The sequence below is a fragment of the Antechinus flavipes genome, chromosome 1 (genome assembly GCF_016432865.1).
Source record: "Antechinus flavipes isolate AdamAnt ecotype Samford, QLD, Australia chromosome 1, AdamAnt_v2, whole genome shotgun sequence".
Taxonomy (NCBI): domain Eukaryota; kingdom Metazoa; phylum Chordata; class Mammalia; order Dasyuromorphia; family Dasyuridae; genus Antechinus; species Antechinus flavipes.
Genome location: NC_067398.1, coordinates 98,687,377 through 98,701,979, shown reverse-complemented (window position 1 = coordinate 98,701,979; position 14,603 = coordinate 98,687,377). Strand labels below are relative to the sequence as shown.

Below are 14,603 nucleotides of genomic sequence, written 5' to 3'. Positions count from 1 at the left end.
CACGAAGATGTTCATTAGGCACCTGGTGAACTTTTGTAAATGTCAAGATAATTCATTTCAGACTCAATATTTCTTACCTCTGTAGTAAAAATGTCTCAGAAGTTAGCTCAGAGACTCTCTATTCCAAAAGTGTTTCTTCTTGAAGGTTGGTATTTGTTTTTTGTAACCCAAGAGAATACATACCTCTAAGTTTTCATTCTTAAGCTAATCCTGGAACCATCCTAGTTAAGTTGAAAGAGCTAATTACCAGAAAACTAATTATTTAGTAATATTTTTTTATTCAGAGCAACTGAGCAACTGTTTACTAAGGAAGTAAAACTGCTTATTTAGGAAGAGAGGGGTTGCAATCTCCACAAGTAAATGGAGTTCTCATACTAATCAATTGACAAATCCTTGAAGACTTAAGTAAATAGCAAAATTGCAATATTATTTAGTCCTATGAATGCTAAAAAATGCTCTTATCATCTTCTATTTTCATTTCTTCCATAAATAAGCTTCAAAAGAGGCTCACATCCACATGAAAATAAGGAGAAATTCAACGGTAAATAAGATTCTAATATCCTTGATTACACTGCTTTGATACTCAAAGAATCTGTAATTTTGTTAAAATTAACCATTTTCCCCTTTGCACAGTCTGTCACTTCCCTATAACTAATAGATAGTTTGTTTTTTTTTTAATTGTTGTAACCAAAAACCATCAACATCCTCTGGCCAATCTGTGAGTTAACTCTCCCAATTAAGCTAGATTGGTCCTTATACAATAGTGTTGTAATCCTTCTCTGTATACATGTGCTAAGCCTTTTCTATCTTGATAGGATCTAGGTGAATTCATACTCATCCTGCAAAGACTACAACCAGAATAACCCCCATAATATAGCATCAAAGAAGAATTTAAAGAGGAATCAGTAAGCTATAAGAGTTATATATTTTTAGTTCTTCTAACTTTTCTCACTTTCTCATATACTGATTAAAAATAATTGTAATAATATTGATTAAAATAAATCAGAATTAGCAAATAGCATGTAATAATAAATGTCAATAAAATAATTGTAAATGTAACAGCAATAATACTAAATGACATTTAATGTTGGCAAAATGAATGTTCATTATTTCATTTCCAAATCATCTTAGGCATCATTCTGTCAGCTAAGAACTGTATGATCTCTAGGATTACTTGTAGTTTAATCTTCTGTAAGTCTATTGGTCCAGAGAAGTAGCCAGAGGTCCAATGATCAAAGTCCAATGACTTACCTATGCTTATGCCAATATTGCTTTTTTCAAAACCTGGTGTAGGTAGTATATTTTCAACATAACCAAACTGGGGAGGAGAAACCAAAATAACCTCCAAGTCATCTGTGGCTGTGTCAGGGTCAGTGGCAATTAAATGGTTAATAGTAATGGCAGCTGAAGAGCCCTCATCCACAACAAACCGCATACCTGCACACAAATAATATCAGGGTTATGATTTCACTTGAAATTCTCTTATCAGAAATGATGAGGACAAGAGGGAGCAATTGGAATTTTAATTCATGAAAGACTTTACATGCAAATTTGCTGCAATGGGAAGATGATCACATTGGTTGGCAAACCTTCCCTTCTAGTGAAGGTCTTGGGGATGGGGGAGATGAGGGACATGTTAGAATTTAATTTCAGTTAAAAATTGCAGTTTCTTATATAAGAGAGCCAGATAATAACTAAAAGCCAACAGCAATGCTTACATGCTCCCTTATAGATTTTCATTTTTTCTAAAGTCCTCTCTCTGATTTCCCTAGTGTCACCAAATAAGTGACAAATGAAAAAAAAATGCCCAACAGCCTTAGTGATAAGCCACTAAACATAGTTTATGTACTCCTCAAGATCAGTTGTTACCTCCGTTTGTCAGAGCACTAATTGCCTGAGAGCTATTATGAATTGCTCATAACGGACATTTTTTCATGCCTTAGTGCTTAATTATTCTGCTGGGACAATGATTCCTTTCCAGAACATTGCTTGGGTGATAAGCTGCAAATTACAATAACATTCATACATATGCTTGTATTTTTTCTGAGAGACAGAATGTATACAAAATGCCTATGAAGAAATGACTTTCTAAAAAGCAAATAAGGTTAAATATAGATAAATAGTCTCTCTGGTCTACTTACTTTCCTCTAATAGAGATTGTTATGGATAAAATAAACTACTCTCTAGTCAGAAGGCAAGTGAAATTTGACCATTTGAAATTAAAGCAGAAAATTTGGAAACATTCACCTCCTCTTTCCCAAATAAATATGTATGTAAAATTATTAGAGCAAATTATTTGTCTTGTGAACATTTAACAAAACTGATTTTTATAAACCTCTGTGCTTAAACTAGCTAAAATTAGGATGGGAGTTAGACAGGAGAACCTATTTTCATGGCTTCCTAGCCTGATCATAAATTGGGTCTTACTTGATGTGTTAATCTTTTGACAATGGTTTAATACAAAATGACATCAATAGATAGAGTTTTCACCAGTTGTAATAGTTGGTGGTTGGTTGTCCACAGGATGCACAGTCACATTGAGATCATAGACTGGAAAAGAATGGTGAAGTGGAAGTGCAGGAGAAATGGGCTCCTGGTAGCAGCAATCATAAGGGCCAGCTTCTCCATCAGAAACCACCAAAGTAATGGTGTCAAAACAAGGGGCCATACCAATCTCTCCACCTGGAAAAGATAAATTATATGTAAGATTTTGATTGTTTTTATGACAAAGAAAAACATACCTTGCTATACCTGGTCCCACACTTCCTGTCTAAGAAAGTGAAAAAACTGGAGGTGTAAACATTTCAAAACTACTTCAATGATAGTGATATTATTATACATACAAAGCAATATCCACCTGCTGTTGATAGAGCATCTTGTTCCTGAAATCTCTGACCATGATGGCATAAAAAAAAAAATTAGAGCTGACCAGGATTCGAAGTTCAGGAAGGCAAGAAGAAGCCACAGAGGTTGCTCATGCTGTGACAGTAACACTTTTCTCTTTAATGATCAATTGCCATTGATAAGCAAAATGAGAAATAACCAGTACTTTTTACCACTGTAAATGCCTCTTTGTATCAATATCTTAAGTTAACTATTCTCAATTATTCATATGAAAGGAGGAACTGGACACAGATAAACCTAAAGCTCTATTCTGGTTATTTGTTTCAACTATTTTCCATTTTGGGAATGGGGGAGGGCGGAAATTGTCATTCCCTATATTTTCCTTTTCTATCTGCAAATGACCCTCAAAATGGTAAAGGGAAGAGGAAGACATGAATATAGGAGCCAGGCTCTAACAATGGACAATGCATTTATGAATTGAATATTGTCTTGTCTTAATAAGGGATTTTAATTTGCTATGTAAGTATACTTTCATTCATGCTCACACCACTTAGAAAAGATGAAGAAGGCAAGAATTAATCTGAGATCACTGACTAGTATATGGCACAAAAGATCTGGGAAGTTATCTCCAGGCTAGGTCAAATAAAACAGAACCTTGGAGTCACATCTGGCATTGATTTTCCTATTTTATAAAGCATATAAAACACTAGAAATTGTAGAAAATGACAACCAGAATAACTGGATGGTTGGAAAATAGGCCTGTAAGGAAAAATTGAGTTGGTATTGGGTTTTAAGATGTGTCTTCAAGTTTAAGAAAAAATATACAGAATAAGATGCTTATTAGTAGTCTCTTTATATGTGGCTTTAACTTGAATTAAAGGAATTTGGTTATACAAAAAGAATGTCTTAGATTCTTTAAAGTGACTGAACCCTGAAAATATTGAAGAATCTTCTACCAAGAATATAAGTCTCCAGTAATTTATATACTTGCCTTCCTGGAGGTAGAATGCTAAATCATATGACCCTTCAAAGTTTCAAGTCCTAGTTTCTTTTATCCTTCATTCTGTAATCAATGAGATCACAGATTTAAAATCAGAAGAGATTTTAGAGAAATTTGTTTCTGACTCTTATTTTTCATAAGAAAACTTCAGCTGAGAGGGTATATAATTTAAAACCACACTATAAGTACTAGGCCCAGTAATCAAATTTTATCTTCTGGTTGCATATCCAGTGTTTGTGGATTTTCAGAATCCAAACAAGGAGACATGTCTAGAATTCAGTGATAAGGTTAGAAAATATCACCCTTGAAACCTGAAGGCAAAAAATCCCCATAAAATGAATGAGCTAAGCCATCTGTGAAAGGAAATTAGCCTAAGAAACAGCCTGTCATGCTGCAGATAAAACTGAAGTGCTTCCTGGATCTCTGCAGGAGGCCCAGAGTACCTCCCTGGAAAGGAAGACAACCATTTAAAATGTAACTGATATAAGATAAAGGGTAATTTTGGAAATTAGAGCTTGTCTATCATCAGGAAATGCTATGAAAGACTCTTTAGTGAGTGATAAAGAACTTTGAAAAAGGAGAGTTATAATGGTAAGAATGTGAAATTAGTAGACAGGATAATCTCCACAGGCTCTTCTAGCTCTTACATTCTGGGACTCTACAATGCTATTTATCCAGTCCTATACAAGGGTAAGAGGCTATCTAAAAGACACAAGTAATTTGTTACTAGAAAGTATATTATATGTAGTCGAGTATAGATAATTCTCCAGTCTCTACCAGGCTAGAGGAAGAGACATTCTTGCCTAGTCTCTCTAATATCATCTCTTCAGTTTTGCAACTCATTTCCCACCTATCTCAATTTCTTAGATTTTAGCATCCCAAGAAGCCTTGGGAAAAGCACATAGCTTGGAATCAGAAGAGTTAGATTCAAAATCTACTCTCTGACCCTTATTGTCTGCCATCTTGGGCAAGTCACTTCACTTTAGAATTAGAAGAAGCTTCAGAGAGCATCTAGTCCAATCCTTTTATTTTATAATTGAGGAAACTGGAATCTAGGAAAGTTAAGGATGACATCCTCCCCCCAAAGCTACCCTTTCACTCTTACATGCCCAGCCTAAAAAGTCAGCCAATGTAATTGTCTTTCCCTCTAAATTCAAAATACTGTACAAATGGTACATAGCAAACCTGAATTTTAAATGCAAGAATACACTTTGAATTCTATCTTTCATTTGTTTGATAATACCAAACACTTGAAGTAAGGCAGGCCAAATTGGATGGGGAATTGTACCATCTAACCTAATTTGTTGTAGCCTCCCTATGTATGGCAAGCTACACATAGTAGAGGCCCTGAAATACTAGGCTTTGCTCTTCAAGCACCATTAAGGTGACTCTGAACAAACTGGATATCCATATACAATCCTGCAAAAAATTTTCTTTCTTGGGTCATTTTTCTATCAATCTAATAAAACAGAAAATATGGAAATTAGAAAAAATGCTGTGAACTCAGCTACTCTATTCCACATCAAGAATAGTAGACAAATGGAATATGTCCCTTGGCCAAGGGTACCAAAGAGAAGCAACCTAATGAAAAATTTACTAAGTTTCATTATTAGGAAAAGATAGAAAGCAGAACTCTAATCCAAAAATTTTTACATGATAATGGATTTTTAGTTCACAGACTCAGGACTGGAATGACCTCAGCGGAAATCTTCTAGAATGCCTCATTTTATATTAAAAGTGATTTGCCTAAATCACATAGATTGTGAGTGTAATTTGCTTTTCAGAGCATAGTATCCCCACAATACATGATAAGGGATATGTGAGGCAAAATCTAGAGATTCCATGAATGTATACATACCTGATTCATGGAGAATTCTGGGAAGAAAGGAAAAGAGAAGAGTGCAATTTCCAGAGAAATGACTGTGTTTTCCATTTTGAGGGGAATAATGTGTTTTCTTTATAGTGGCTATATCTCAAATGGCTGTGAGAATCCATCACTGTAGAGACACTTCTTGGCAGTGTAAATATGGACTAAATTATGGATTAAATCCAGTTGGGTGGTCAATCCTCAAAGATGGCACTCCTTTTGCCCCCGGTGGCCACATTTAGGGGAAGATACAGTGTACTACTCCCTCTTTAGGACACAACTAGGAAGATTTTCTTGTTCCATGCAGTTAGATGCATCTGTGGCTGTTATACTTTCACTATTTTGCTCAGTTCCTATTTCCCCATTCAGAGTTCTATTCAGTCTCTCCTTGTTATATCCTAATTCATCTTTTTTAACACAAAAAACTTCTCCATAGTCATTTTCCCATTATTTTTCAGGATACAGGCTCTGGGGAAGAGACAAATGACTCCATATGTTTCTCTCCCTCAAGATGGAGAACACATCTGTCCCCCTCTCTCCTTTCTTCCTAGAATTATCCATGAACCATTCCTAGTCATACATACATATATACAAATTCATGAATTCCCCCCCCCCAAAAAAAAATTTTCCCTTGTTATAGATTCTAGATTGCTGAGGCTCAAATGATCAGTTACATAAACTTCTAAGGGGGGGGGATTTGAACTTGGATTCACTAACTCCAAAGACAATATTCTTTTCAAAGTACCACAACATTGGCTATTACAAAATAGTCTTCTGAAGGAAAGTCTACACAGGAATTGAGCTGAAAAACATCTGGGATGTTAGTGAGGACTGCAAACTCAAGATGAGACAACAGTATGATATGCAGCATTAGGCTGCATGTAAAGGTACATGATGCCCAGGGTTAATAAGGTGATAGTTCTGTGTATTCTCTCTTTAGGTTCAATCAGATCTGTTAGTATTTTGTTCAGTTCTAAGCAACACATTTTAAGGACTTTTATATGTTTTTCTCCCTGAAGAGATTCTTTCATGGATCTCAGTTAAAGTATTTATATAATAGTTCATTGAACTATACCTATTATTATTAGCATTTCTTGAGACCTCAATTCCATCCCTCCATACCCATAATACAAAGGCTGTAGCGGGAAATTAACAGGGATCCTGTGGAGCCATTTTGGTGGCCCGGACAATGGAATTTTCTCATTGCATTCCTTGACCTCCAGGTAATCCACTCTTTTAGTTTTTAAAGCCTACTTTCAGGTTGAACAATCAGCTGGAACAAATTGTGTGTTCATAGTGTCTGAAGATAAGCCATGGGTTTTTCCTTTACAAGGAAGAAGGAGGGATACCAAGGTCACTGGAGCCCTCAGGGGAATGTCAGGGTGACAGAAGTGGAACATTTCCAGTCTTCCACCTTTGCTTTTCTGCATCCTGCTCCGCCTCCCACTCCCATCTTTACCATGAGCGTCATTTACTTGTGTGTTTGTAGGTTACAATTCCAGCATCAATGTCTCCCTGGGTGAATTGGTCCACGGTGATCCCAGATTTCCTCACGATTCCATGGTGAGGCTGGCGTGTGATCATGAACATCAGCCTGGCGTCATCGCTGTCCGTGTCAGAGGCACAAACGTGTTCCGAAGTAATGACTACTTCCTCTCCCTCGGCACAATGAATTATGGGAATGAGGTCAGCCTTCAGGACAGGGGGCTCATCATTTACAGGTAAAACCTAAGCAAAAAAGGAATTGTTGGCTTCCAGAAAAAAAAGAAAAAATGACAAATTGCCTAATTGGTAATCCATGGCTCACAGAGGGAGAAACAGTGGTTTTCAATCTTCTAGACACATGAAACAATAGGCATGGAAATTGGCCAAGCAGTCTGCATCTTTTAACAATCCTCATATGCGCCATTTTGCAAAAAATGACCCATGTGGGGGACATTTTAAATGGGGGAGGATGAGTACAGTTATCATTTTGGGCCCAGCCAAACCCTCTCACACTGTACTTCAATTGTTCCAGAGCTGGCAAAATATAAAGCTCCCTTCTCCTTCATTGTTAAACTTACACATATTCCAAGGGAAATCTAATCCATGTGTTCTGACTCATTTACATTTACTCATCGAAGTTACTTTTAGCGCAAGTGGCTTGGTGACTATGATGCCTTCCTCCAGGCCCATGGAAGATGTTCTGGACCCAAAAGTGGCCACAAGTGGCATAAGTTCCAGAAATTTTGAGTTGAGCTTGAAATGAATGATGCATGAAATCAGTCCAAACTCAAGTTTGAGAGACAAGAGACAAGAATGCCAGAAAGGGCACGGGATGTGGGGAGTCAGAGAGCTCAATTAAAAACCCACCTCTGCTACATACTACTTGGGTAATGTTGGCAAGACATTTAATTTGAGTGTCATCATCTATGCTTAAGGTCCCTTCCAGTTCTAACATCCAGAGAACCTCCTCTGCCATCTGATGAGAGAAAAAGGATGAGAAATCTTCCAGAAGGTCTAATCTCATGTATGGCTTGACTGGCTTGATGATTTCCTAGTTGGTATATAGACTTGTGATTTTCTTGGTGTAAGGAAATTCTGGTGTGAAAATTTCCTCCCTTTATGCAGATCAGTCTGGAGCACTGAGAAGCAGTGACATGCCCATAATCACAAAACACATTTACCCACATGACATCAATTATCATGTAGAAATCTGAGGGGGAAAAAAGATTCCCTAAAATTCCTCAAATAACAATAACTATAATGTCCCTCACAGGCTCATACTCAATACTTCTCATATGCTATCGCTACAGTCATGAAGCTGACCTATGGCTATGTTTCTACTCTAATATTCTAGGTGGGGAGTTAGAAAATAGATAGTTTTGGCTTCTATAACTAGAACTCCCCACAATCCAATTTCTTATCTCTGTTGAATATGGTGTTGCTTTAATGTCAGTTCCATCTGAGATTACTTCCAATTTGTCTTATGTGTATATTGCTGATTTTCCCATTACATTATGAGATCCTTGAGAGAATTGCTTTTGCTTTTCTTTATATTCCTTGGTACAATACCTTATATATAGTAAGTGCTTAATAAGTGCTCATTAACTTGACTGGGTGTAGCTTCATCAACTATAATGTCATGGTCTTCAATAGATAAAAGGCTAATAATTCTGCTAAAAATAAGTACAGTCATACTGTTGTTTCCAGTTAGAGCATTAGCTTTGGAATCAGAGAATCTGAGAAGAAATCTCCCCCTGATGATTATTACCTGTCTGACCCTGAAGATACTATTAAATGTAATGTACATGGCCGCTGAAAGGTATTCAGACTCAAAGTTTAAAATCTTATAAGTCTTGTGGCACAATAACTTTAACAACAATTGGTGTTTTCTCTGTGTATATATATATGTATGGATATACACATATATTTGTATATCCACACAGCCATTTGTAAATGTAATATATAAATCTGGTTTGCATGGAAAAGGTATCTTACTCCAAATACTCTGAGTAAATTCATTCCATTTCCTCTATTGTTCTCTATCCTGGCTAAGGAAACTTTTTTCACTAATAAATCAATGTTGACCATCTTGTGGTATTCTAAAAAAAAGAGAGAGAACTTCAATTTTCAAAAGGATAATAAAGTCCAGAGGCAAGAGAATTAAGAACATTCCTTCTTTTTGGAAAATCATAAATACTTTTTAAAATATGGCTTCACCTCTGAATAGCTTTCAAGAGCATAAGCTTTTGTTTAAAGAATAACAATGAGCAGATTATTTCTTAAACTACCCTTCTTGCATATTGTCAGCAATAAGATCGATGTGATAGAAGTAGGTTTTTTTCCTGAAATTTGCCTTTCAAAGAGAATTCTCTCCCTCTTTTCTCCTTCATTCCTCCCTCCCCAATTGAGAAAGACTGTCAGTGAAAACAACACTCATTTCTGTCACTGAAATGCTACCCAGTCATCAGTTATGGAGACAGAACCTCAAATTCAGTTATACTTAGAGAATCTAAAAAAGTAAAGCTTAAAAGAAAGTAAAACTTGACTCAATTAGAATGGCTACTTACAGGAATATAATGAAGCCCATTCACAGGAGAAGAGTAGCTGACTCAACCCTTCCTACAATATCAAATCAAGTTAATAAGCATTTATTAAATATCTACTGTGGGAAAAAAACAAAAATTCTTTCATCCTTTGGTCCAATATCTTCAGCAATGATAATAGCCCACTCACCTTACTACTTAACTTTGATAAAAAACATTCTCATCACAAATACCTGTTATATGGTAAAAATGAAAAGAAAAAAAAAGAAAAAGAAAAAAAGCAATGATTGAAGGCAGCTAGGACAGAGTTATCAAATCCCATGTGTGATGCTTGCCACCTGTGTGACCTTAAACAAGTTGTCTGCCTATATCAAGACTCAGTTTCCTAGTTGTAAAAAGAGGAAGTTGGATTACATGCTTCTAACATCCCTTTCAACTCTTGACTTATAGTTCTGAAAGCTTTTAGAATCAGATTTCAACACAATACAGAAAGGGAACATCACACTAACCTTGATCTGAAGGACAAATTCTGCAGAATTTGCTCCGTCTGTTGCCTCAAAGAATATGTTGTCATGAAGAACCTCGGATCCATCATGGTGATATCTGAGGGAATTGTATTCCTTAGTGATTAGTAATGACTCAAAGAACTATGTATGGAGAAGCTTAGCTCAATCTCCCTTCTTTGTTTTGTGCATTTTCATTGTAAGAAAACTGAGTCATTATGGAGCATCTTCCAGACTCCACAGTGGTGATTTTCAAACATTTCATAGAATCAGTTTCAGTCATGATGAATATAAATGCAATCTAATATAGTAGTTATAAACTTATATGTTTATTGTTTATTGATTTCTTATGGTCCCTCTATTCTTCCCCCCAAAATCCACATAATATCTTTTCTACTAGATATAATCAAATAGTAAGAATCAAATTTTTTGAGGCATAAAGCTTATACTGAGGTTGAAATAAGTAAAAATTCCCTACATCCTAATAGAAAAGCTATCTTTCAGAATAGTAAATAGTTCCCTCTGCTTTCACAGATTGAAACAAACATTACTTTACTTATTTATTTGACCTTCACCCAGTTTAAGTATTATTTATGTATTATGGATGACTTTAGCAATATGGTGACTCTTATGAACCCCTTGTCAGAATAGTGTTTTTAAGTGAATAAAATAAAGTCTATAAGATTATAAAGGAAATCATGTCAATTGAAAAATATATTTTACCCCATCTAATTACACTTATTAATTCACTGATCCATGGACCTCTAAATCACTCTGTCACTAAATCCTTGCTCAATCATATACTGAAAAGAAAAAATTAAACTTTTCTAACCTAACTTTTAATGCCTGCAGGTCTTGCCATGAAAACTCATCTGCCTGGTTTAGAGAAAAACCGTCCAGTTCCAGCCTTCCGTGCAGTGGCAATCTCTTGAGGGACAGCCTGAGTTTGTCCTGCTTCGTATCCATGTCTGAAATCAGAATGTGCTCTGTAGTAATGATACTCTGACCTCCCTCATCAACTTGCAGTGAGTTGGTGAATACCTAGAAAGAAGGAAGCATTCAAAGCTCTTTGTGATAGAAAACATCTCACGAGAGACCAATCTCCAATAAATAATAAATCCCCTCAAATCATAATAAATTCAAGTTCTCCTTTTCCTCGTGGATTTTTTCCTTGGCCTCTCCTCTTCTCTCTCTCTCTCTACACTCTCTTATCCTTGGAGAGCTCAATTCAGGCCCATACCTCCAACTAACACTTTTATTCCCCTCCTTTTGGGAACAACTTCACCTGGATGTCCCACAAGATACCTCAAAGTCAATGTGTTCCAAAACAAGTTTACTCCCTTCCTCCCCAAATCTGATTCCCCTTTTCTGTTTCTATCAGTGAGCAGGTCATTCACTTATTCTCCCTTGTTCCAAACTTTGAGATTATTGTTGAGTTTTTCCTCTCCCTCATTCCTTATAGTCATTCAGTTACTACATTCTATTTATTCCACTCTGTGCAACAATTCTAATATCAATTTTTCCTCCTTAATATCAATGGCACTACTCTAGGGATCTACATAACAAGTGAAGATTTCATGGAGTATGTAGCATTTAAATTTGATTTTAAAAAAGTGTAGGAGTCCGATAGGTGAAAATGGAGAATACTTCAAAAGAGAAAATAAAGTGAATATAGACTTGAAGTTAAGATGTATTCAGAGGTAAATGAGAAGTTAGTTTTTAGGAGCATAGAATATATATTGGAGAGTAATATGAGATAAGTCTGAAAAATTAGGATTGTGTCAGATAGTAAAAGTCTTGAATACTAAGCAAAGGAATTTAAAATGCACTCAAAGAGAGAATTATTTTTTTCAGGATATAAATGATCTAATCATTTCGACGTTTAAGACATGCTATTCTGAACAATGGTTTAAAAGAATATGCATCATGTTGGTCTAGGTATGTGAGCATCTATATATGAGTGTGTGTGTGTGTGTGTGTATTTATTAAATACAGTTGTGCTTAACTATAGCCTGCTTGGACAGGTGAGGGGATGAAAAGGGTTAAAAAAAAAAAAAAGAAAAAGAGCAAAGTAAAAAAAAAAAAAAGTGTACCGCACTTTTCAACAAAAGAACAACCCACAAGGAAGTAAAGAACTCATGAATGTAATTTATTTTATTATTATATATCAGCTCTTGAACTGGAAATATTGTTTTATTTTGAATCCTCCCTGACCATCTGCTGGGCACATAATAATCTGCTTTATTTTGTTTTGTTTTATTTTTCTTTCCTGTCTTTCTATTTTCTATTAAATTCAAAAGATAAAAAAATTAAAAATTAAAACTCAGAAAAACAAAAAAAAAGTATATGCATCAGGGACAATAGAGAGTAAAAGTAGAAAGTGAGGTAAAGGTTTAAAAAATACTTTATTGAATTGGGTGTAAGTGAGGTCCAATAAAAAAAAAACAACTCAAAAGTTTGAGATCATTGAAAGAGCTATACAGTGTCCCAAATAAATGGATAGCTTTTCTCTTATCCAATTCTAACCCAAGCTAATTGTCTCTTTCCTCTTAGGACCTACTTGAGATATGTACTGTGAATCAGCTCAATGACCTAACCATTCAATTGTTTTGTTGTTGTTCAGTCATTTTTAAATTGTATCTGACTTTTTGTGACCCAATTTGATGTTTTCTTGCCAAAAATACTAAACTGTTTTGTCATTTCCTTTTCCAGTTCATTTTACAGGTGAGGAAACTGAGGCAAACAGGATTTAGTGACTTCCCCATGGTCACACAGCTAATAAGTATTTGAGATCACATTTGAACTTAGATATTCCCAACTCCAGTCCTGACACTCAGTTTACTACACTACCTAGCTTCCTGACATCATATTTTAAGCAATAGCAATGTATCAACCACTTGTTTTTGCCTGTATGTATTATTAAGTTGAATTCTTTTGAATGTTGATGGCTCTCATTAGGAGACTCTGTGTTCTCAGGCTTGATGAAACCAGCAGTATGATACTATCTGCTATCAGTAACATGTGAAATACCTTACCCTCAGTAGGGAATCCCTTCCCTTTGAGTCTCTGTGATAGATATGGTTTATGAGGCAATTAGAGAGAAAAGTCGAGAAATCCATGGATTTGAAGAGGGAAGAATTGAGTTCAAATCCAGTCCCAACACTTACTAGTCATTTAACTTGTGCTTATTTCATTTTCCTCATCTGTAAAATGGAGAATAATAATAGCCCTAACTCCCAGAGTAATTGTGAGAACAAATGAGATAATATTTGTAAAAAACTTCATAAATTTTAAATGTGACGTAAGTGCCAGTGATGATGATGAAACAATCATGACTATAATCATGAGGCCGATGAGGATAACAGCAAATAACAGTAAAGGTCAGCATATCTTCTTGGCTTTTGACTTTTGATAATCAGAGGACTTCCCAAAAAATGTTCTCCTTTATCACATCTGTCAAGTATGATCTTAATGTATACCTAGGAGGCAGACCCCTTATTGAAGGAAAACTTATATTTTCTATACTTTCCAGTCAGTTGTATATCTATAAATGTGCATTTTGTTAAAGAAATGTTTTTCTTCCTTTTTAAAATTTTAATAGTATGCAGAATTCCCAGTGAGGGCACTTTTATCTGTCAAAATCTATCAATATTATTTTGCAACTTATAGTCTTAGAGAATTGCCTAAGCTTTGTGAAAGGACTTCTATGCCTTCTTTATATTTCCACCAGATACAGTGAAGTGATTTACCCAAGGTCACATATCTTTTTCTCCCCAATCTTGGAGCCATATATAATTGGAATCTCACATTCAATGATAATATTGATGCTGAATGCTTTAAGACATCAGTCCTGAGACCCAAATGGATCCTTTGGTCCCAGAAAATCTCTCCCTCTCAGAAATCCAAATAAAATATTAAAAATTCTCTAATCTCTATCTTGCCTCACTTTTTCTGAGGACTAGACACTAAGGCAGTGGTTCTCAACCTTTGTTCTCAATTTCTTCATGTTGTTAAAAAAAACTATTGAGGATCTGTTCAAAGAGTTTTTGTTCACATGGATTATATTTATAGCTATTTACTATATTAGAAATTTTTATTTATATTAGATTTATAGATATATAGATTCGATTACATATATTAATATAACATATTAGAAATATTTATAGCTATTTACTATATTAGAAATAAAAAATAATTTTGAATTTTTAGACCCTTTGAAAAGATTTCAGAGACCCCAACAATTCTTTGGACTACACTTTGAGTGCAGAGTGAGAGTCTTTAGGACACTGAAGACAAGAAGATAAGCAAAAGGAACACTACAGAGTCCTTTCTATTAAAACAAAATAATTAAAATGGGAAGA

General features: G+C 35.2%; 1 protein-coding gene across 1 annotated transcript in view; it reads right to left on the bottom strand.

Moving 5' to 3' along the window:
• FREM1 (FRAS1 related extracellular matrix 1) overlaps window positions 1-14,603 on the bottom strand; it is a 122,534-nt gene that overhangs the window by 69,335 nt on the left and 38,596 nt on the right. Inside the window, exons 13-17 of the mRNA XM_051987320.1 lie at window positions 11,075-11,283; window positions 10,249-10,342; window positions 7,187-7,439; window positions 2,491-2,682; window positions 1,252-1,437 (exon numbers count right to left, since the gene is read on the bottom strand). Coding sequence (XP_051843280.1) covers window positions 1,252-1,437; window positions 2,491-2,682; window positions 7,187-7,439; window positions 10,249-10,342; window positions 11,075-11,283 — 934 coding nt within the window. The remainder of the gene's footprint in view (window positions 1-1,251; window positions 1,438-2,490; window positions 2,683-7,186; window positions 7,440-10,248; window positions 10,343-11,074; window positions 11,284-14,603) is intronic.